A 24,108-nucleotide genomic window follows, 5' to 3' on the forward strand; every position below is an offset into this window, starting at 1 on the left:
CTCACCCACTCTGACACAGAGACATATAGCTCTGACAGACCTCACCCACTCTGACACAGAAACATACAGCTCTGACAGACCTCACCCACTCTGACACAGAGACATACAGCTCGGACGGACCTCACCCACTCTGACACAGAGACATACAGCTCTGAAAGACAGACCTCACCCACTCTGACACAGAGACGTACAGCTCTGACAGACCTTACCCACTCTGACACAGAGACATACAGCTCTGACAGACAGACCTCACCCACTCTGACACAGAGACATACAGCTCTGACAGACCTCACCAACTCTGACACAGAGACATACAGCTCTGACAGACAGACCTTCCCACTCTGACACAGAGACATACAGCTCTGACAGACAGACCTCACCCACTCTGACACAGAGACATATAGCTCTGACAGACCTCACCCACTCTGACACAGAGACATACAGCTCTGACAGACCTCACCCACTCTGACACAGAGACAGTATGTCCTGTACTGTACACCCACTCTGACACAGAGATAGTATGTCCTGTACTGTACACCCACTCTGACACAGAGATAGTACGTCCTGTACTGTACACCCACTCTGACACAGAGATAGTATGTCCTGTACTGTACACCCACTCTGACACAGAGACATACATCTCTGACAGACCTCACCCACTCTGACACAGAGACATATAGCTCTGACAGACCTCACCCACTCTGACACAGAGACATACAGCTCTGACAGACCTCACCCACTCTGACACAGAGACATACAGCTCTGACAGACAGACCTCACCCACTCTGACACAGAGACATATAGCTCTGACAGACATCACCCACTCTGACACAGAGACATACAGCTCTGCCAGACAGACCTCACCCACTCTGACACAGAGACGTACAGCTCTGACAGACCTTACCCACTCTGACACAGAGACATACAGCTCAGACAGACAGACCTCACCCACTCTGACACAGAGACATACAGCTCTGACAGACCTCACCCACTCTGACACAGAGACATACAACTCTGACAGACAGACCTTCCCACTCTGACACAGAGACATACAGCTCTGACAGACAGACCTCACCCACTCTGACACAGAGACATATAGCTCTGACAGACCTCACCCACTCTGACACAGAGACATACAGCTCTGACAGACCTCACCCACTCTGACACAGAGACATACAGCTCTGACAGATAGACCTCACCCACTCTGACACAGAGACATACAGCTCTAACAGACCTCACCCACTCTGACACAGAGACATACAGCTCTGACAGACCTTACCCACTCTGACACAGAGACATACAGCTCAGACAGACAGACCTCACCCACTCTGACACAGAGACATACAGCTCTGACAGACCTCACCCACTCTGACACAGAGACATACAACTCTGACAGACAGACCTTCCCACTCTGACACAGAGACATACAGCTCTGACAGACAGACCTCACCCACTCTGACACAGAGACATATAGCTCTGACAGACCTCACCCACTCTGACACAGAGACATACAGCTCTGACAGACCTCACCCACTCTGACACAGAGACATACAGCTCTGACAGATAGACCTCACCCACTCTGACACAGAGACATACAGCTCTAACAGACCTCACCCACTCTGACACAGAGACATACAGCTCTGACAGACCTTACCCACTCTGACACAGAGACATACAGCTCTGACAGACCTCACCCACTCTGACACAGAGACATACAGCTCTGACAGACCTTATCCACTCTGACACAGAGACATACAGCTCGGACAGACCTCACCCACTCTGACACAGAGACATACAGCTCTGAAAGACAGACCTCAGCCACTCTGACACAGAGACATACAGCTCTGACGGACCTCACCCACTCTGACACAGAGACACACAGCTCTGACTGACCTCACCCACTCTGACACAGAGACATACAGCTCTGACAGACAGACCTCACCCACTTTGACACAGAGACACACAGCTCTGACAGACCTCACCCACTCTGACACAGAGACATACAGCTCTGACAGACAGACCTCACCCACTCTGATACAGAGACATACAGCTCTGACAGACAGACCTCACCCACTCTGACACAGAGACATACAGCTCTGACAGACCTCACCCACTCTGACACAGAGACATACAGCTCTGACAGACCTCGCCCACTCTGACACAGAGACATACAGCTCTGACAGACCTCGCCCACTTTGACACAGAGACATACAGCTCTGACAGACCTTACCCACTCTGACACAGAGACATACAGCTCTGACAGACCTCACCCACTCTGACACGGAGACATACAGCTCTGACAGACCTCACCCACTCTGACACAGAGACATACAGCTCTGACAGATAGACCTCACCCACTTTGACACAGAGACATACAGCTCTGACAGATAGACCTCACCCACTTTGACACAGAGACATACAGCTCTAACAGACCTCACCCACTCTGACACAGAGACATACAGCTCTGACAGACCTCACCCACTCTGACACAGAGACATACAGCTCTGACAGACCTCACCCACTCTGACACAGAGACATACAGCTCTGACATACCTTATCCACTCTGACACAGAGACATACAGCTCGGACAGACCTCACCCACTCTGACACAGAGACATACAGCTCTGAAAGACAGACCTCAGCCACTCTGACACAGAGACATACAGCTCTGACGGACCTCACCCACTCTGACACAGAGACACACAGCTCTGACAGACCTCACCCACTCTGACACAGAGACATACAGCTCTGACAGACAGACCTCACCCACTCTGACACAGAGACATACAGCTCTGACAGACAGACCTCACCCACTCTGACACAGAGACATACAGCTCTGACAGACCTCACCCACTCTGACACAGAGACATACAGCTCTGACAGACCTCACCCACTCTGACACAGAGACATACAGCTCTGACAGACAGACCTCACCCACTCTGACACAGAGACATACAGCTCAGACAGACCTCACCCACTCTGACACAGAGACATACAGCTCTGACAGACAGACCTCACCCACTCTGACACAGAGACATACAGCTCTGACAGACCTCACCCACTCTGACACAGAGACATACAGCTCTGACAGACCTCACCCACTCTGACACAGAGACATACAGCTCTGACAGACAGACCTCACCCACTCTGACACAGAGACATACAGCTCAGACAGACCTCACCCACTCTGACACAGAGACATACAGCTCTGACAGACCTCACCCACTCTGAAACAGAGACATACAGCTCTGACAGACAGACCTCACCCACTCTGACACAGAGACATACAGCTCTGACAGATCTTAGCCTGTTAGTACACAGAAAACAGAGTACTGAGGAACTTTATAAGGATATGCACAGAAGAGGACGCACGCACACACACACACATTCTTGATTTGATTTGACACACATTCAGAAATGCAATCTCTGTCTCTCTACGCCCCTCCCTCCCTCCTCCCCTGTGGTGTGTGTGTGTTCACAGTGAGAGTGTAGTGCAGCTCAAACAGTGTTCTGCCTGGAGCTGATCTGTGAGATTATGAGAAGATTGTGTGTACCTTTCTCTCTCTCAGCTGGAACATTTCTCCCTCTCTTCCACCTCTCTCTCTCTTCCCCCACTCTCTCCCTTCTCCAATTCCCCTCTCTCTTCCCCCTCTCTCCCCTCTGTCTCCCTCCCCTCCTCCCCTTCTCTCCCTCTCTTCCCCCCTCTCTCCCTCTCTTCCCCCCTCTCTCCCTCTCTTCCCCCCTCTCTACCTCTCTTCCCCCCCTCTCTCCCTCTCTTCCCCCCTCTCTCCCTCTCTTCCCCCCTCTCTACCTCTCTTCCCCCCTCTCTACCTCTCTTCCCCCCTCTCTCCCTCTCTTCCCCCCTCTCTCCCTCTCTTCCCCCCTCTCTCCCTCTCTTCCCCCCTCTCTACCTCTCTTCCCCCTCTCTACCTCTCTTTCCCCCCTCTCTCCCTCTCTTCCCCCCTCTCTCCCTCTCTTCCCCCCTCTCTACCTCTCTTCCCCCCCTCTCTACCTCTCTTCCCCCCTCTCTCCCTCTCTTCCCCCCTCTCTACCTCTCTTCCCCCCTCTCTACCTCTCTTCCCCCCCTCTCTCTCCTCCTCTCTTCCCCCCTCTCTCCCTCTCTTCCCCCCTCTCTACCTCTCTTCCCCCTCTCTCCCTCTCTTTCCCCCTCTCTACCTCTCTTTCCCCCTCTCTACCTCTCTTTCCCCCTTTCTCACACACTCACATATTCTCTCAACAGAATTCTAAAGACCCTTCTCTATTAAACAGTATTTTCTTTGCTCTCTCTCTCTACCTCTCTCTCTCTCTCAACTCAATTTGCTTTATTGGCATGACATAACAATGTGCATATTGCCAAAGCTTACTTTGGAGATTTACAATATGAACATAATTCAAATAATAATAATCAATATTGTCAATGGGACAATAGTACAACAATAATCAAGGGTCAAAATAACCATATGTGGTATTTCTGTGGTACACTGTGGCACACTGTGGTATTTCACCCAGTAGATATGAGAGTTTATCAAAATTGGATTTGTTTTTCAAATTCTTTGTGGATCTGTGTAATCTGAGGGAAATATGTGTCTCTAATATGGTCATACATATGGCAGGAGGTTAGGAAGTGCAGCTCAGTTTCCACCTCATTCTGTGGGCAGTGTGCACATAGCCTGTCTTCTCTTGAGAGCCATGTCTGCCTATGGCGGGCTTTCTCAATAGCAAGGCTGTGCTCACTGAGTCTGTACATAGTCAATGTTTTCCTTAAATTTGGGTCAGGTATTCTGCCACTGTGTACTCTCTGTTTAGGGCCAAATAGCATTCTAGTTTGCTCAGTTTTCTTGTTAATTCTTTCCAATGTGTGAAGTAATTCTGTTTTTCTTTTCTCTTGATTTGGTTGGGTCTCTCTCTGTGTATAGCTTGAGTTTCTTCTCTCTCTCTCTCCATCCCCATCCACCAACCCACCCAACAACCTACACACCCACCCACCCATCCACCCATCCATCCATCCATCCATCCACCAACCCACCCAACAACCTACACACCCACCCACCCACCCATCCATCCATCCATCCATCCACCAACCCACCCAACAACCTACACACCCACCCACCCACCCACCCAACCATCCATCCATCCACCAACCCACCCAACAACCTACACACCCACCCATCCAGCCATCCATCCATCCATCCACCCAACAACCTACACACCCACCCATCCATCCATCCATCCACCAACCCACCCAACAACCTACACACCCATCCATCCATCCATCCACCAACCCACCCAACCACCTACACACCCACCCACCCATCCATCCATCCACCAACCCACCCAACCACCTACACACACACCCACCCATCCATCCATCCATCCATCCACCAACCCACCCAACCACCTACACACCCATCCATCCATCCATCCATCCACCAACCCACCTACACACCCACCCATCCATCCATCCATCCACCAACCCACCCAACAACCTACACACCCACCCACCCACCCACCCACCCACCCATCCATCCATCCATCCATCCACCAACCCACCCAACAACCTACACACCCACCCATCCATCCATCCACCAACCCACCCAACAACCTACACACCCACCCATCCATCCATCCATCCATCCACCAACCCACCCAACAACCTACACACCCACCCACCCACCCATCCATCCAAGAGGAGGTATACGTACGTTCAGCCTGCAGCTGAACGAAGTAACCCAGTGTGAGGGCCATGGTCTGAGAGTCCAGCGTGTTCAGGAACTTGGCGGCTGACGTGCCCAGTAACGGAAGACCGTTCAGCTGAACGTAGTAGGTCATCTCTGCTGGATTCTTCTGACCCATCACTCGACGGATACTCACCATCTGAGTGGATATAGGAAGGGTTAAAACAAGTATACTCAGATTGAAGTGCCTACCTGTACTTCCAGGAAAGAATGATACGGTGCACTGCCAATGCCACCTACGGACATGAAGGGGTCATAGATGCCACCTACGGACATGAAGGGGTCATAGATGCCACCTACGGACATGAAGGGGTCATAGATGCCACCTACGGACATGAAGGGGTCATAGATGCCACCTACGGACATGAAGGGGTCATAGATGCCACCTACGGACATGAAGGGGTCATAGATGCCACCTACGGACATGAAGGGGTCATAGATGCCACCTACGGACATGAAGGGGTCATAGATGCCACCTACGGACATGAAGGGGTCATAGATGCCACCTACGGACATGAAGGGGTCATAGATGCCACCTACGGACATGAAGGGGTCATAGATGCCACCTACGGACATGAAGGGGTCATAGATGCCACCTACGGACATGAAGGGGTCATAGATGCCACCTACGGACATGAAGGGGTCATAGATGCCACCTACGGACATGAAGGGGTCATAGATGCCACCTACGGACATGAAGGGGTCATAGATGCCACCTACGGACATGAAGGGGTCATAGATGCCACCTACGGACATGAAGGGGTCATAGATCTTCTTACAGCACGTTTACTTCATACAGTAGTTCTTTATAAAACAATACAGATAACACAATGACTAATGGGTAAAAAACATGTGGTTAACACAGTAATCATTATTGAAATGAATTGCATAAATACCATCAGCATCTTTACCTTTAATATATTTAACTTCTATAACAAGCTGGAAATCCCTCTAATTAAGTTGTGTGTGTGTGTACGTGTCTGCATGTGTGACTGTGTGTAAACGTCCACACACGTGTGTTTTAGTTTTCATCACTATGAAATATAGATGCTTTGTTTAGGAAACAAGTCGTCATTAGTATTCAATTCATTAGCTTCACTACTCAACACACATACAAGCACATCAACCTGAGACAGCCAGTTAAGAACATAAGGACATCCACACTGGGGAAGTTGACAATAAACCTGTCAGGAGTGGCCACACTGTCTCAGAACCAGGTCTGTCAAGGGCCTCCAGAGCAGACCTCCAGGCCAGACTTAGTCAATCCCAAGTAGAGGCCAACCTGCCTGGGTTACAGTGCCAGCTCTGCTCCCTACCTGGACAGTGTAGCTGTCCACAGTGGTGGCTCTCCTGAAGCGAGTGCCCTGCTGGCGAGCAACCACAAACAGCTCAGCCAGGCGCTGCTCCATGAGACTGGCAAAGCTCTGGTACTGGCTCTCCAGAGATGAGTTATCCACATCCAGGATGACTGCAGGGAGAGGGGAAGTGGGGAGAGAGAGGAGAGAGGAGGGAGAGTGAGACAGAGAGAGTGAGAGAGAGAGAGTGAGAGTGAGACAGAGAGAGTGAGACAGAGAGAGTGAGACAGAGAGAGTGACAGTGAGACAGAGAGAGTGAGAGTGAGACAGAGAGAGTGAGACAGAGAGAGTGAGAGTGAGACAGAGAGAGTGAGAGTGAGACAGAGAGAGTGAGAGTGAGACAGAGAGAGTGAGAGTGAGACAGAGAGAGTGAGAGTGAGACAGAGAGTGAGACAGAGAGAGTGAGAGTGAGACAGAGAGAGTGAGAGTGACAGAGAGAGGGAGAGTGAGACAGAGAGAGTGAGAGTGAGACAGAGAGAGTGAGACAGAGAGAGTGAGTGTGAGACAGAGAGAGTGAGAGTGAGACAGAGAGACAGAGAGAGTGAGAGTGACAGAGAGAGGGAGACAGAGAGAGTGAGAGAGAGAAAGGGAGAGTGAGGGTGAGACAGAGAGAGTGAGACAGAGAGAGGGAGAGTGAGACAGAGAGAGGGAGAGTGAGACAGAGAGAGTGAGAGTGAGACAGAGAGAGTGAGGGTGAGACAGAGAGAGTGAGAGTGAGACAGAGAGAGGGAGAGTGAGACAGAGAGAGTGAGACAGAGAGAGGGAGAGTGAGACAGAGAGAGGGAGACAGAGAGAGTGAGAGTGAGACAGAGAGAGTGAGGGTGAGACAGAGAGAGTGAGAGTGAGACAGAGAGAGTGAGAGTGAGACAGAGAGAGGGAGAGTGAGACAGAGAGTGAGAGTGAGACAGAGAGAGTGAGACAGAGAGAGTGAGAGTGAGACAGAGAAAGGGAGAGTGAGACAGAGAGAGTGAGTGAGAGTGAGACAGAGAGGGGGAGAGTGAGACAGAGAGCGGGAGAGTGAGACAGAGAGAGTGAGAGTGAGACAGAGAGAGGGAGAGTGAGACAGAGAGAGGGAGAGTGAGACAGAGAGAGTGAGAGTGAGACAGAGAGAGTGAGAGTGAGACAGAGAGAGTGAGAGTGAGACAGAGAAAGGGAGAGTGAGACAGAGAAAGGGAGAGTGAGACAGAGGGTAATGAGGAGGTCAGAGGGCAGAGGAAGTGATTGAGTGAGATCATTTAATCCAATTGAGAGAGAGAATGAAGGAGGGGAAAGAGAAGGATGAGGAAGGAAGGGAGAGAAAGAGAGATGTTAGTAAAGGCAGTACTCCAGATTATTTATCTCTAACAGTAAATAATATTATGTGTCAACTGAACTTGGTCCGGCCCTGCCTCTCTCTCCTCTCTCTTTCTTCCCAGAGAGACGGTAAGACATGCAAAATACCATCACACAGATAATTCCCTCTATAAAAAGAGAAGAGGCTACACATCTACACACACACGAGCTCGTACACAACCACACACTACGCTTTTCTAAACACACACTCATCTATGCTTATCTAATCTGATCTAACCTGATCTGATTCATCTTCACATCTACACAGCACAGACCTGATCTGATTCATATACACAGCCCAGACCTGATTTATCTACACAGCACAGACCTGATCTGATTCATCTTCACATCTACACAGCACAGACCTGATCTGATTCATCTACACAGCCCAGACCTGATTCATCTACACAGCCCAGACCTGATTCATCTACACATCGACACAGCCCAGACCTGATTCACCTACACAGCCCAGACCTGATTCATCTACACATCTACACAGCCCAGACCTGATTCATCTACACATCTACACAGCCCAGACCTGATTCATCTACACATCGACACAGCCCAGACCTGATTCATCTACACAGCCCAGACCGGATTCATCTACACAGCCCAGACCTGATTCATCTACACATCGACACAGCCCAGACCTGATTCATCTACACAGCCCAGACCGGATTCATCTACACAGCCCAGACCTGATTCATCTTCACATCGACACAGCCCAGACCTGATTCATCTACACAGCCCAGACCTGATTCATCTACACATCTACACAGCCCAGACCTGATTCATCTACACATCTACCCAGCCCAGACCTGATTCATCTACACAGCCCAGACCTGATTCATCTTCACATCTATACAGCACAGACCTGATTCATCTACACAGCCCAGACCTGATTCATCTACACAGCTCAGACCTGATTCATCTACACATCCCAGACCTGATTCATCTACACAGCTCAGACCTTATTCATCTACACATCTACACAGCTCAGACCTGATCTGATTCATCTTCACATCTACACAGCTCAGACCTGATCTGATTCATCTTCACATCTACACAGCTCAGACCTGATCTGATTCATCTTCACATCTACACAGGTCAGACCTGATCTGATTCATCTTCACATCTGCACAGCCCAGACCTGACCTGATTCATCTTCACATCTACACAGCTCAGACCTGCTTCATCTTCACATCGACACAGCCCAGACCTGATTCATCTACACAGCCCAGACCTGATTCATCTACACAGCCCAGACCTGATTCATCTACACATCTACACAGCCCAGACCTGATTCATCTACACAGCCCAGACCTGATTCATCTACACATCTACCCAGACCAGACCTGATTCATCTACACAGCCCAGACCGGATTCATCTTCACATCTACACAGCCCAGACCTGATTCATCTACACAGCCCAGACCTGATTCATCTTCACATCTACACAGCACAGACCTGATTCATCTACACAGCCCAGACCTGATTCATCTACACAGCCCAGACCTGATTCATCTACACATCTACACAGCCCAGACCTGATTCATCTACACAGCCCAGACCTGATTCATCTACACATCTACCCAGCCCAGACCTGATTCATCTACACAGCCCAGACCTGATTCATCTTCACATCTACACAGCCCAGACCTGATTCATCTACACAGCCCAGACCTGATTCATCTTCACATCTACACAGCACAGACCTGATTCATCTACACAGCCCAGACCTGATTCATCTACACATCTACACAGCCCAGACCTGATTCATCTACACAGCTCAGACCTGATTCATCTACACATCTACACAGCTCAGACCTGATCTGATTCATCTTCACATCTACACAGCCCAGACCTGATCTGATTCATCTTCACATCTACACAGCTCAGACCTGATCTGATTCATCTTCACATCTGCACAGCCCAAACCTGATCTGATTCATCTTCACATCTACACAGCTCAGACCTGCTTCATCTTCACATCTACACAGCTCAGACCTGATTCATCTTCACATTTACACAGCCCAGACCTGATTCATCTTCACAGCCCAGACCTGACTCATCTCCACATCTACACAGCCCAGACCTGATTCATCTACACAGCCCAGACCAGAATCATCTACACAGCCCAGACCTGATTCATCTACACATCTACACAAACCTGTCCAGTGATGGTACACTAGTGACAGAACAGGGAGTCATGGTCCAGTCATGATACACTAGTGACAGAATGGGAGTCATGGTCCAGTCATGGTACACTAGTGACAGAACAGGGAGTCATGGTCCAGTCATGGTACACTAGTGACAGAACAGGGAGTCATGGTCCAGTCATGGTACACTAGTGACAGAACAGGGAGTCATGGTCCAGTCATGGTACACTAGTGACAGAACAGGGAGTCATGGTCCAGTCATGGTACACTAGTGACAGAATGGGAGTCATGGTCCAGTCATGGTACACTAGTGACAGAACAGGGAGTCATGGTCCAGTCATGGTACACTAGTGACAGAATGGGAGTCATGGTTCAGTCATGGTACACTAGTGACAGAATGGGTGTCATGGTCCAGTCATGGTACACTAGTGACAGAACAGGGAGTCATGGTCCAGTCATGGTACACTAGTGACAGAACAGGGAGTCATGGTCCAGTCATGATACACTAGTGACAGAATGGGAGTCATGGTCCAGTCATGGTACACTAGTGACAGAACAGGGAGTCATGGTCCAGTCATGGTACACTAGTGACAGAACAGGGAGTCATGGTCCAGTCATGGTACACTAGTGACAGAACAGGGAGTCATGGTCCAGTCATGGTACACTAGTGACAGAACAGGGAGTCATGGTCCAGTCATGGTACACTAGTGACAGAATGGGAGTCATGGTCCAGTCATGGTACACTAGTGACAGAACAGGGAGTCATGGTCCAGTCATGGTACACTAGTGACAGAATGGGAGTCATGGTCCAGTCATGGTACACTAGTGACAGAATGGGGGTCATGGTCCAGTCATGGTACACTAGTGACAGAACAGGGAGTCATGGTCCAGTCATGGTACACTAGTGACAGAATGGGAGTCATGGTCCAGTCATGGTACACTAGTGACAGAATGGGAGTCATGGTCCAGTCATGGTACACTAGTGACAGAACAGGGAGTCATGGTCCAGTCATGGTACACTAGTGACAGAATGGGAGTCATGGTCCAGTCATGGTACACTAGTGACAGAATGGGGGTCATGGTCCAGTCATGGTACACTAGTGACAGAATGGGAGTCATGGTCCAGTCATGGTACACCAGTGACAGAATGGGGGGTCATGGTCCAGTCATGGTACACTAGTGACAGAACAGGGAGTCATGGTCCAGTCATGGTACACTAGTGACAGAATGGGAGTCATGGTCCAGTCATGGTACACTAGTTACAGAACAGGGAGTCATGGTCCAGTCATGGTACACTAGTGACAGAATGGGAGTCATGGTCCAGTCATGGTACACTAGTGACAGAATGGGAGTCATGGTCCAGTCATGGTACACTAGTGACAGAACAGGGAGTCATGGTCCAGTCATGATACACTAGTGACAGAACAGGGAGTCATGGTCCAGTCATGGTACACTAGTGACAGAACAGGGAGTCATGGTCCAGTCATGGTACACTAGTGACAGAACAGGGAGTCATGGTCCAGTCATGGTACACTAGTGACAGAATGGGTGTCATGGTCCAGTCATGGTACACTAGTGACAGAATGGGTGTCATTGTCCAGTCATGGTACACTAGTGACAGAACAGGGAGTCATGGTCCAGTCATGGTACACTAGTGACAGAATGGGATCATGGTCCAGTCATGGTACACTAGTGACAGAATGGGAGTCATGGTCCAGTCATGGTACACTAGTGACAGAACAGGGAGTCATGGTCCAGTAATGATACACTAGTGACAGAACAGGGAGTCATGGTCCAGTCATGGTACACTAGTGACAGAACAGGGAGTCATGGTCCAGTCATGGTACACTAGTGACAGAACAGGGAGTCATGGTCCAGTCATGGTACACTAGTGACAGAATGGGAGTCATGGTCCAGTCATGGTACACTAGTGACAGAATGGGATTCATGGTCCAGTCATGGTACACTAGTGACAGAATGGGAGTCATGGTCCAGTCATGGTACACTAGTGACAGAATGGGTTTCATGGTCCAGTCATGGTACACTAGTGACAGAATGGGAGTCATGGTCCAGTCATGGTACACCAGTGACAGAACAGGGAGTCATGGTCCAGTCATGGTACACTAGTGACAGAACAGGGAGTCATGGTCCAGTCATGGTACACTAGTGACAGAACAGGGAGTCATGGTCCAGTCATGGTACACTAGTGACAGAATGGGTGTCATGGTCCAGTCATGGTACACTAGTGACAGAACAGGGAGTCATGGTCCAGTCATGGTACACTAGTAACAGAATGGGAGTCATGGTCCAGTCATGGTACACTAGTGACAGAACAGGGAGTCATGGTCCAGTCATGGTACACTAGTGACAGAACAGGGTGTCATGGTCCAGTCATGGTACACTAGTGACAGAATGGGAGTCATGGTTCAGTGATGGTACACTAGTGACAGAATGGGTGTCATGGTCCAGTCATGGTACACTAGTGACAGAACAGGGAGTCATGGTCCAGTCATGGTACACTAGTGACAGAACAGGGAGTCATGGTCCAGTCATGATACACTAGTGACAGAATGGGAGTCATGGTCCAGTCATGGTACACTAGTGACAGAACAGGGAGTCATGGTCCAGTCATGGTACACTAGTGACAGAACAGGGAGTCATGGTCCAGTCATGGTACACTAGTGACAGAACAGGGAGTCATGGTCCAGTCATGGTACACTAGTGACAGAACAGGGAGTCATGGTCCAGTCATGGTACACTAGTGACAGAATGGGAGTCATGGTCCAGTCATGGTACACTAGTGACAGAACAGGGAGTCATGGTCCAGTCATGGTACACTAGTGACAGAATGGGAGTCATGGTCCAGTCATGGTACACTAGTGACAGAATGGGGGTCATGGTCCAGTCATGGTACACTAGTGACAGAACAGGGAGTCATGGTCCAGTCATGGTACACTAGTGACAGAATGGGAGTCATGGTCCAGTCATGGTACACTAGTGACAGAATGGGAGTCATGGTCCAGTCATGGTACACTAGTGACAGAACAGGGAGTCATGGTCCAGTCATGGTACACTAGTGACAGAATGGGGTCATGGTCCAGTCATGGTACACTAGTGACAGAATGGGGGTCATGGTCCAGTCATGGTACACTAGTGACAGAATGGGAGTCATGGTCCAGTCATGGTACACCAGTGACAGAATGGGGGGTCATGGTCCAGTCATGGTACACTAGTGACAGAACAGGGAGTCATGGTCCAGTCATGGTACACTAGTGACAGAATGGGAGTCATGGTCCAGTCATGGTACACTAGTGACAGAACAGGGAGTCATGGTCCAGTCATGGTACACTAGTGACAGAATGGGAGTCATGGTCCAGTCATGGTACACTAGTGACAGAATGGGAGTCATGGTCCAGTCATGGTACACTAGTGACAGAACAGGGAGTCATGGTCCAGTCATGATACACTAGTGACAGAACAGGGAGTCATGGTCCAGTCATGGTACACTAGTGACAGAACAGGGAGTCATGGTCCAGTCATGGTACACTAGTGACAGAACAGGGAGTCATGGTCCAGTCATGGTACACTCGTGACAGAATGGGTGTCATGGTCCAGTCATGGTACACTAGTGACAGAATGGGTGTCATTGTCCAGTCATGGTACACTAGTGACAGAACAGGGAGTCATGGTCCAGTCATGGTACACTAGTGACAGAATGGGTGTCATGGTCCAGTCATGGTACACTAGTGACAGAATGGGATCATGGTCCAGTCATGGTACACTAGTGACAGAATGGGAGTCATGGTCCAGTCATGGTACACTAGTGACAGAACAGGGAGTCATGGTCCAGTAATGATACACTAGTGACAGAACAGGGAGTCATGGTCCAGTCATGGTACACTAGTGACAGAACAGGGAGTCATGGTCCAGTCATGGTACACTAGTGACAGAACAGGGAGTCATGGTCCAGTCATGATACACTAGTGACAGAATGGGAGTCATGGTCCAGTCATGGTACACTAGTGACAGAACAGGGAGTCATGGTCCAGTCATGGTACACTAGTGACAGAACAGGGAGTCATGGTCCAGTCATGGTACACTAGTGACAGAATGGGAGTCATGGTCCAGTCATGGTACACTAGTGACAGAATGGGAGTCATGGTCCAGTCATGGTAGACTAGTGACAGAATGGGATTCATGGTCCAGTCATGATACACTAGTGACAGAATGGGATTCATGGTCCAGTCATGGTACACTAGTGACAGAACAGGGAGTCATGGTCCAGTCATGGTACACTAGTGACAGAACAGGGAGTCATGGTCCAGTCATGGTACACTAGTGACAGAATGGGTGTCATGGTCCAGTCATGGTACACTAGTGACAGAACAGGGAGTCATGGTCCAGTCATGGTACACTAGTGACAGAATGGGAGTCATGGTCCAGTCATGGTACACTAGTGACAGAACAGGGAGTCATGGTCCAGTCATGGTACACTAGTGACAGAATGGGAGTCATGGTCCAGTCATGGTACACTAGTGACAGAACAGGGAGTCATGGTCCAGTAATGATACACTAGTGACAGAACAGGGAGTCATGGTCCAGTCATGGTACACTAGTGACAGAACAGGGAGTCATGGTCCAGTCATGGTACACTAGTGACAGAATGGGTGTCATGGTCCAGTCATGGTACACTAGTGACAGAACAGGGAGTCATGGTCCAGTCATGGTACACTAGTAACAGAATGGGAGTCATGGTCCAGTCATGGTACACTAGTGACAGAACAGGGAGTCATGGTCCAGTCATGGTACACTAGTGACAGAACAGGGAGTCATGGTCCAGTCATGGTACACTAGTGACAGAATGGGTGTCATGGTCCAGTCATGGTACACTAGTGACAGAACAGGGAGTCATGGTCCAGTCATGGTACACTAGTGACAGAACAGGGAGTCATGGTCCAGTCATGGTACACTAGTGACAGAACAGGGAGTCATGGTCCAGTCATGGTACACTAGTGACAGAATGGGAGTCATGGTCCAGTCATGGTACACTAGTGACAGAACAGGGAGTCATGGTCCAGTCATGGTACACTAGTGACAGAATGGGAGTCATGGTCCAGTCATGGCACACTAGTGACAGAATGGGTGTCATGGTCCAGTCATGGTACACTAGTGACAGAACAGGGAGTCATGGTCCAGTCATGGTACACTAGTGACAGAATGGGGGTCATGGTCCAGTCATGGTACACTAGTGACAGAATGGGTGTCATGGTCCAGTCATGGTACACTAGTGACAGAATGGGAGTCATGGTTCAGTCATGATACACTAGTGACAGAATGGGTGTCATGGTCCAGTCATGGTACACTAGTGACAGAACAGGGAGTCATGGTCCAGTCATGGTACACTAGTGACAGAATGGGTGTCATGGTCCAGTCATGGTACACTAGTGACAGAACAGGGAGTCATGGTCCAGTCATGGTACACTAGTGACAGAATGGGTGTCATGGTCCAGTCATGGTACACTAGTGACAGAACAGGGAGTCATGGTCCAGTCATGGTAGACTAGTGACAGAATGGGAGTCATGGTCCTGTCATGGCACACTAGTGACAGAATGGTGTTCATGGTCCAGTGAGTATTTTCCTGACCCATTTGTAGATGTATATTACAATGGACAGGGGATGTTCAGTAAAACAACATAGTCACATGGTTTAAGACCTCTGTACTCCAGTGACAGAATGGGTAGTCATGGTGACCTCTAAGATTGTACTCATCTTCTACTCATTGAATTACACAGTTAACGAGGGCGGCAGCAATTATACAAAAGCATTCATAACATCATGTTCAATGATGTCAATCAGTCAAGATAATTTTAAATATACAATATTGATGTATTTCTCCATGTCTCCGCATCGACGATCAATCAACAACAGCTACGATACGCCATAGTGCATGCCGCTGGTAGTCTGTTCAGAGTCTAGGCATCAGATGATGTATTAGCCCTTTCTACTCACAGCCCCTGTCACGACGTACACGGGTTGAAAATGCCAGATCTTGTCATTGATAAGTGGTGTTATAAACAACAAGTTGCCCCCATCCCCCCCACTATTGGGATACTTCTGCACATGTGTTGTCTGAGTGAAGGGAAACGCTGTAAATGGAGAGGAGTCGATGTGTTCTGAAAGATGACACGTTGACGATTATAATATATACCGCTTTGATGTCATACAAGCAAATCACACACCCATGAGTCCAAATGTGCCCTTCACATTTCCATATTAGAAAACTCATCATTTACAGTATCAATGTTTATGATCACTATGTTTGATCCACAGTTACAAGGATGACATGCATCACACCGTGTTGTCCTGAACACAATGAGCCTGTTTGATCCACAGTTACAAGGAGGACATGCATCATTACACAATGAGCCTATATTTGTCGTATTGTGAAGAACATTTGTTGTGGAATACACACTTGAATGCACTCATGAAATAACAACAGTAATTAAGTGATGGTGAGGAAGCAGGGCTGGGTTCCAAACAAAAAACTACAAGTGTGCTTGCTTCACTTTCTCAATGGCAAAGCTAGGAGAGCTCAATAAAGCACCTTAGAGTTAAAGGCTTTTTCCTTGAGTCATAAATGTGCATTGATTTTACTCAGGAACTGTGCACAGTTTGTAGAGGTGTGAGGCCTCATGGAAACACCAGTCAGACCTCTCACTCAAACCCACAGTTTGGAGAGGTGTGAGGCCTCATGGAGACACCAGTCAGACCTCTCACTCAAACCCTTGTAAGTCCTTGTTTTTCTTATCTTGCACCTACTCCAACATTTCAATGAATATTCTCATTATGCTACTGATTGTATCCAGAGTATTTCCAGATGGTGTTACTGACAAATGCTGTGAAAAGTACAGTAAATGTAAAATGCACATACAATTCAATTACTCTTTCAATTGCTACACTCTTAGGAAAAAAGGTGCTATCTAGAACCCAAAAGGGTTCTTCAGCTGTCCCCATAGGAGAGCCCTTTGAAGAACCCCTTTTGGTTCCATGTAGAACCCTTTTGGGTTCCATGTAGGACCCTTTCCACAGAGAGTTCTACATGGAACCAAAAAGGGTTATCCTATGAGGACAGCTGAAGAACCCTTTTGAAACCCTTTTTTCTAAGACTGTACCATGGTCATGCATATGCTTTTTCAATTTGGCCCAATCCATACAGGCCCATTTCCACGACTGTAAGGGGTTAAATGAAGCACAAAAGACTGCATAGACAGAACACGTATCAGCAGCACAACTAGAGAGCTTCTCTTCAATAAGCCAATAAGGAGAGAAACAATAAGACAATTACCTGTGATTACCCAGAAGTCTCTGGTAGCGATGGAGGTATTGAGGTTGTGGTATTCCAACGCTGGAAAAGAACAGAGGAACAGCATGACCGGTCTGACATTTCTTCTTTATGTGAGTCAATATCATTTCTGTGAAGTTCTTTATAAATTTGACTCAGGCCAGAACTACATTGGTACTTTGAGTGGTGCGATTTCTCCTTGTGAAAACATCACTGCAGTGGTACTGAGAGTTTGCAGTGGAACAACTTAAACCTGCATTATGCCTGTGTGTCATAGAGTTTCTTATACTGAGAGCTCTGGCTGAGTGTCTCACTGTGAGAGCTTATATCTGCATGGGCTTTGCCTCTCTTCTGGTTGTCTGTTGACTTTCCCAGGCTTTAGCTGGGTTACATATTTCCTGGCTGATTAAGTACTGGGACAGGCACAGTGGTTTGGGGGAATGCTGTTTCACTGGCCTATGAAATCAGACACGGTACAGAAAGAGAGACAGGGGTAGAGTTGTATAGAGTGAGAGAGACAGAGACATCTGGTTCAGGTGTCACAAACAAACTGGCAGTGATAACAGCCCTAAGATGGCCGTCCGGCTGTGAGGCTGGCACTAGTCCCTCCCTCCCTCCTTCTCTCCATTCTCAGCATGTCCCCAAACATCCTCTACACATCTGTCTGGGGGGTTCTTTTATTCATTTCTAAAGATTAGCAAGCCTGTCACATCACCTGCTGCTGCTGTATGAGTGAGTAGGGGAACAATGGATGCTCTGGCATGTTACCCATTACGACTGCAGGGCTGTCAGCACAATCTCTTTAACACTGTCCAATACTGTAGTCTCAGCCGTGCACAATCATGCTGTGATGATGTTTCACATAAACCTCAGAGCTCCACTGCTGAAGTTAGAGGGGCTAGGCCTAGGGATGAAAAACAGCATTCTGAAAGGTATTTGTTAGATGGATTTAAAGGAGCAGGTTGTGTGTGATTCCCTTGTTGAATATAGGAAAACAACATGTACTCTAAACAGTAGTTTAGAAGTCAAACACTCATCAAATATTGAACAAACTAATGTGTGCTGTGATGATTCTTTACTTGATGAGATGTTTGGTTTTCTATCATCCACATTCTGGTTTTAGATACATTATCAACTGTCACAGCCTTACTAAAACCTTGGCACAGAGTTAGGCTTCTTAAATGTAGAAACAGACACACACAGACACACAGACACACAGACACACACACACACACACAGACACACACACACACACACACACACACACAGACACACACACACACAGACACACACACACATACACATGCCACTGAAAGGAAGAAAACACAGAAGACAAGCTTAAAAACTCATCACCACATTTGATATCTAACTAACTAACTAACTAACTAACTAACTAACTAACTAACTAACTAACTAACTATGTATGAACAGTCTGAAAAATCCCCTGACCTTCCCTGGAATTCTCCAGGCTGTCAACAGTAGCGTTGGAAGTGGAGAGTGAGATTTAGGGCCGTCTCTGTCTGAACAGGGCCTGAGGTGCTCTACTGTGCACACTGATAAACCCCCCACTGTTAATTATTTACTGTGGTAATTGCCTTTGAAGAGTGGAGCCAGCCGCTGCCAACATATGGCAGAGACCTCCCTCACCTCCCTATAAAACTGTAATACTGTAAAATTACAAATGGCAGAGGTTCAAAACCAACAGGGTAAACTATCTCTCATCTCTCTCTTTCCCTCTACTGAATCTAAACCAACAGGGCAAACTATCTCTCTCTTTCCCTCTGCTGAATCTAAACCAACAGGGCAAACTATCTCTCATCTTGCTCTTTCCCTCTGCTGAATCTAAACCAACAGGGCAAACTATCTCTCTCTTTCCCTCTGCTGAATCTAAACCAACAGGGCAAACTATCTCTCATCTCTCTCTTTCCCTCTGCTGAATCTAAACCAACAGGGCAAACTATCTCTCATCTCTCTCTTTCCCTCTACTGAATCTAAACCAACAGGGCAAACTATCTCTCTCTTTCCCTCTGCTGAATCTAAACCAACAGGGCAAACTATCTCTCATCTCGCTCTTTCCCTCTGCTGAATCTAAACCAACAGGGCAAACTATCTCTCTCTTTCCCTCTGCTGAATCTAAACCAACAGGGCAAACTATCTCTCATCTCTCTCTTTCCCTCTGCTGAATCTAAACCAACAGGGCAAACTATCTCTCATCTCTCTCTTTCCCTCTACTGAATCTAAACCAACAGGGCAAACTATCTCTCATCTCTCTCTTTCCCTCTGCTGAATCTAAACCAACAGGGCAAACTATCTCTCATCTCTCTCTTTCCCTCTGCTGAATCTAAACCAACAGGGCAAACTATCTCTCATCTCTCTCTTTCCCTCTGCTGAATCTAAACCAACAGGGCAAACTCTCTCTCATCTCTCTCTTTCCCTCTGCTGAATCTAAACCAACAGGGCAAACTATCTCTCTCTTTCCCTCTGCTGAATCTAAACCAACAGGGCAAACTATCTCTCATCTCTCTCTTTCCCTCTGCTGAATCTAAACCAACAGGGCAAACTATCTCTCATCTCTCTCTTTCCCTCTGCTGAATCTAAACCAACAGGGCAAACTCTCTCTCATCTCTCTCTTTCCCTCTGCTGAATCTAAACCAACAGGGCAAACTATCTCTCTCTTTCCCTCTGCTGAATCTAAACCAACAGGGCAAACTATCTCTCATCTCTCTCTTTCCCTCTGCTGAATCTAAACCAACAGGGCAAACTATCTCTCATCTCTCTCTTTCCCTCTGCTGAATCTAAACCAACAGGGCAAACTCTCTCTCATCTCTCTCTTTCCCTCTGCTGAATCTAAACCAACAGGGCAAACTATCTCTCTCTTTCCCTCTGCTGAATCTAAACCAACAGGGCAAACTATCTCTCATCTCTCTCTTTCCCTCTGCTGAATCTAAACCAACAGGGCAAACTATCTCTCATCTCTCTCTTTCCCTCTGCTGAATCTAAACCAACAGGGCAAACTATCTCTCATCTCTCTCTTTCCCTCTGCTGAATCTGCTTCCTATCTTCCATTCATTGCTTCTCGCTCCCCTCTTCTTCCTCTTGTTCTATTTTACTCACCATTCTACACTGTCTCCCCCCCTCTCCCTAGCTCTATCTCTCTCTCCCCCCTCTTTCTCTCTCCCCCCCATAGGATATTATGCTCATCACTTGATTTATTCACAGCACAAATCGGAGGGTCAATGCAACACTCATTAACATTCATGCTTCTTATCTGGATTCAAATGCTGTCCAATGTAAACCAAGCAGCCATCTGCCCACCCCTTAATGATAAAGTAATGATGTTAGCAGATGTACTGTATGTCAGAGCACAGCCCCGTGGCGCAACCCTCTCGTAAACAGGGTCACATGGGTCACCCCAAGTGCATCCTGGGTAGTCATGGATCAAGGGTGAGGGGTGACCCAGGTGTGAGTTTCGGAGGAGAAGTATGTGCTGCTCCTCCCAGATGTTTGGAAAACTGTCTGTGATGCAGGGAACATCTTGGACCACCGTCTCAGAATGGCATTTCTCTCTGTGCTGATCGGAGTGCATTAGTTTGTTCGTTCTCCCAGTTCAAATGGAGGGAGCAGGCAGACGGTAGACTAGAAGAGTGTTCTAGGACCGTTGTTTCCCTGTGACTGCTCATTCGTCCTTTAACATACACAGCTGCTATAGGGAGGGAACACTGGAGCAGCCTAGTTAGATGTGGCCTGTCCTTACAGAGGAGGAGGAGGCAGGGGGTTAGCTGTACCTTAGCATCCTGTCCTTACAGAGGAGGAAGAGGAGGAGGAGGCAGGGGGTTAGCTGTACCTTAGCATCCTGTCCTTACAGAGGAGGAGGAGGAGGAGGAGGAGGCAGGGGGTTAGCTGTACCTTAGCATCCTGTCCTTACAGAGGAGGAGGAGGAGGAGGAGGAGGCAGGGGGTTAGCTGTACCTTAGCATCCTGTCCTTACAGAGGAGGAGGAGGAGGAGGAGGCAGGGGGTTAACTGTACCTTAGCATCCAGAGCTTACAGAGGAGGAGGAGGAGGCAGGGGGTTAGCTGTACCTTAGCATCCTGTCCTTACAGAGGAGGAGGAGGAGGAGGAGGAGGCAGGGGGTTAGCTGTACCTTAGCATCCTGTCCTTACAGAAGAGGAGGAGGAGGAGGCAGGGGGTTAGCTGTACCTTAGCGTCCTGTCCTTACAGAGGAGGAGGAGGAGGAGGAGGCAGGGGGTTAGCTGTACCTTAGCATCCAGAGCGTACAGAGGAGGATGAGGAGGAGGAGGAGGCAGGGGGTTAACTGTACCTTAGCATCCAGAGCTTACAGAGGAGGAGGAGGAGGAGGAGGCAGGGGGTTAGCTGTACCTTAGCATCCAGAGCTTACAGAGGAGGAGGAGGAGGAGGAGGCAGGGGGTTAGCTGTACCTTAGCATCCAGAGCTTACAGTACAGTGACTCAATCATTAAAAAAACGCATCGTTGTAGAGGGCAACAGTCATGAACATGGCCGAGCAACAGTCACAAACATCCAATTACTCAAAGGGCTGGGGAACGTCACTCGTCCACGTTATTCTATACAAGTCCTTCCAGTACCTCAGTCCTTCTTCTGAAGAGACCCATGCTACTCACTGCTATAAATACCCAGACAGAAGTGTGTCATGCAGGCTATATGAAACCCACAGGGGTGTCTAGGGAGTAGTATGAAGTTGGCACGTAGACTCTGATCTCAGGTCAGTTTTGTATTTGAACCCCAATAAAGGTAAAGGTTAGGATTGAGGGGGTAACCTGATTCTAGATCTGTTTCTGGGGACACTTGATGTGGATCATGAGGATGTGTTAGGAGGGCATCGAGGAGGCACTAGGGCACTTACGTTCAGCAATGACCAGCGGTGGGTAGAACAGGAAGTAGCCGACCATCTCGGCAGTCAGCTGACCCAGGAGGTTAGAGGCGGCGGTGCCGTTGAGAGGGGCGGTCCCGTTCCTCACCATGTAGACCAGAGACACAGCAGGAGAACCCACTGACTGAGACACACTCAGCATCTAGAGGACAGGGAGATGGAGAGAGGGAGAGAGAGAGAGAGAGAGAGAGAGAGGAGGGGCATAGAGACAAAGTTGCACAACATAATTTTAATTTAGATCAATCTACTTTAATGTGTAATAAGTTACAAAGGAGGTATAAAATCTATTGGCATAATTAGCATAACAAAAATATGCTTCAATCCATAAAGATAATAAAACGGCTGTCAAGAGTGAAACTGGCCATTCGCCACTGTGAAAGTGTTTATAACGTCAACTACACAAAAACTAAAAACTAAACCTTGACATACATACATAATATAGTGGACATGTTAACACGGCAGCTAGGAAGCTCATTAAAACAACACAAACATTGTCTCCCTAAACACATCAGTTCAGATCAGAGAACAGCTTATATTTACAATGGCACACGAACAATGCACTTAGGAATGATAATTATGCTCCAATTATACACAGCTTGCATTTTGCTTTGCTAGTGCCAAACCTCTTCAACTGCAGAGCTGTGTCTGTGAAAATGGTAGGTGCAAAATGCTTTGAGATTTTATCCATACAAACTGTGCCACACATCATCAAAATGACCAATCAGACGACCCATATTTAGACTCTTTGGATTTGTTTGTACTGAAGTTTAATGTCATAACATGTAAAATAAGCCACAACACAGCATCAACACAAGTCTGGTATAAATATCAACTGTTCGTTCAAGTAAAATGACTAAAATCCCAATGTCCAAACTGTCACGCCCTGATCTGTTTCACCTGTCCTTGTGCTTGTCTCCACCCCCTCTACCCCCCTGACCACTCTGCCTGCCTGCTGTCCTGTACCTTTGCCCCGTCTCCGGATTACTGACCTCTGCCTGACCCTGAGCCTGCCTGCCTTCCTGTACCTTTGCCCCTGTTGCTGTATAAACATTGCCACTTCAACACGGTATGCATCTGGGTCTTACCTTATCCTGATACAAACAATAAATAATTGATCAGTGGTGGGAAGCTTTGATAAGAGTACCTAGAGATTTAGGCTATGTATTAGGAAATGTGTATACAATACAAAACCATATAACTTTATTAATGCCCTGCTGGGACCAGTAACAAGGACATCATGAAGAGCAGAAAGACAACATACTGTCTTCACATACT

The 24,108-nt window shown here is 48.1% G+C and overlaps 1 protein-coding gene across 3 annotated transcripts in view; it reads right to left on the minus strand.

Moving 5' to 3' along the window:
• The window catches only part of LOC115203477 (UPF0606 protein KIAA1549L), a 148,075-nt gene that overhangs the window by 44,270 nt on the left and 79,697 nt on the right, over positions 1 to 24,108 (minus strand). For all 3 annotated transcript variants that reach the window (XM_029768170.1, XM_029768172.1, XM_029768171.1), the window contains 4 exons: positions 22,807 to 22,975; positions 17,928 to 17,987; positions 7,052 to 7,203; positions 5,703 to 5,874 (listed from right to left, as the gene is read on the minus strand). In XM_029768170.1, the coding sequence (XP_029624030.1) occupies positions 5,703 to 5,874; positions 7,052 to 7,203; positions 17,928 to 17,987; positions 22,807 to 22,975 (553 nt within the window). The remainder of the gene's footprint in view (positions 1 to 5,702; positions 5,875 to 7,051; positions 7,204 to 17,927; positions 17,988 to 22,806; positions 22,976 to 24,108) is intronic.

This window comes from Salmo trutta, chromosome 12 (genome assembly GCF_901001165.1).
Source record: "Salmo trutta chromosome 12, fSalTru1.1, whole genome shotgun sequence".
Classification (NCBI taxonomy): Eukaryota; Metazoa; Chordata; class Actinopteri; order Salmoniformes; family Salmonidae; genus Salmo; species Salmo trutta.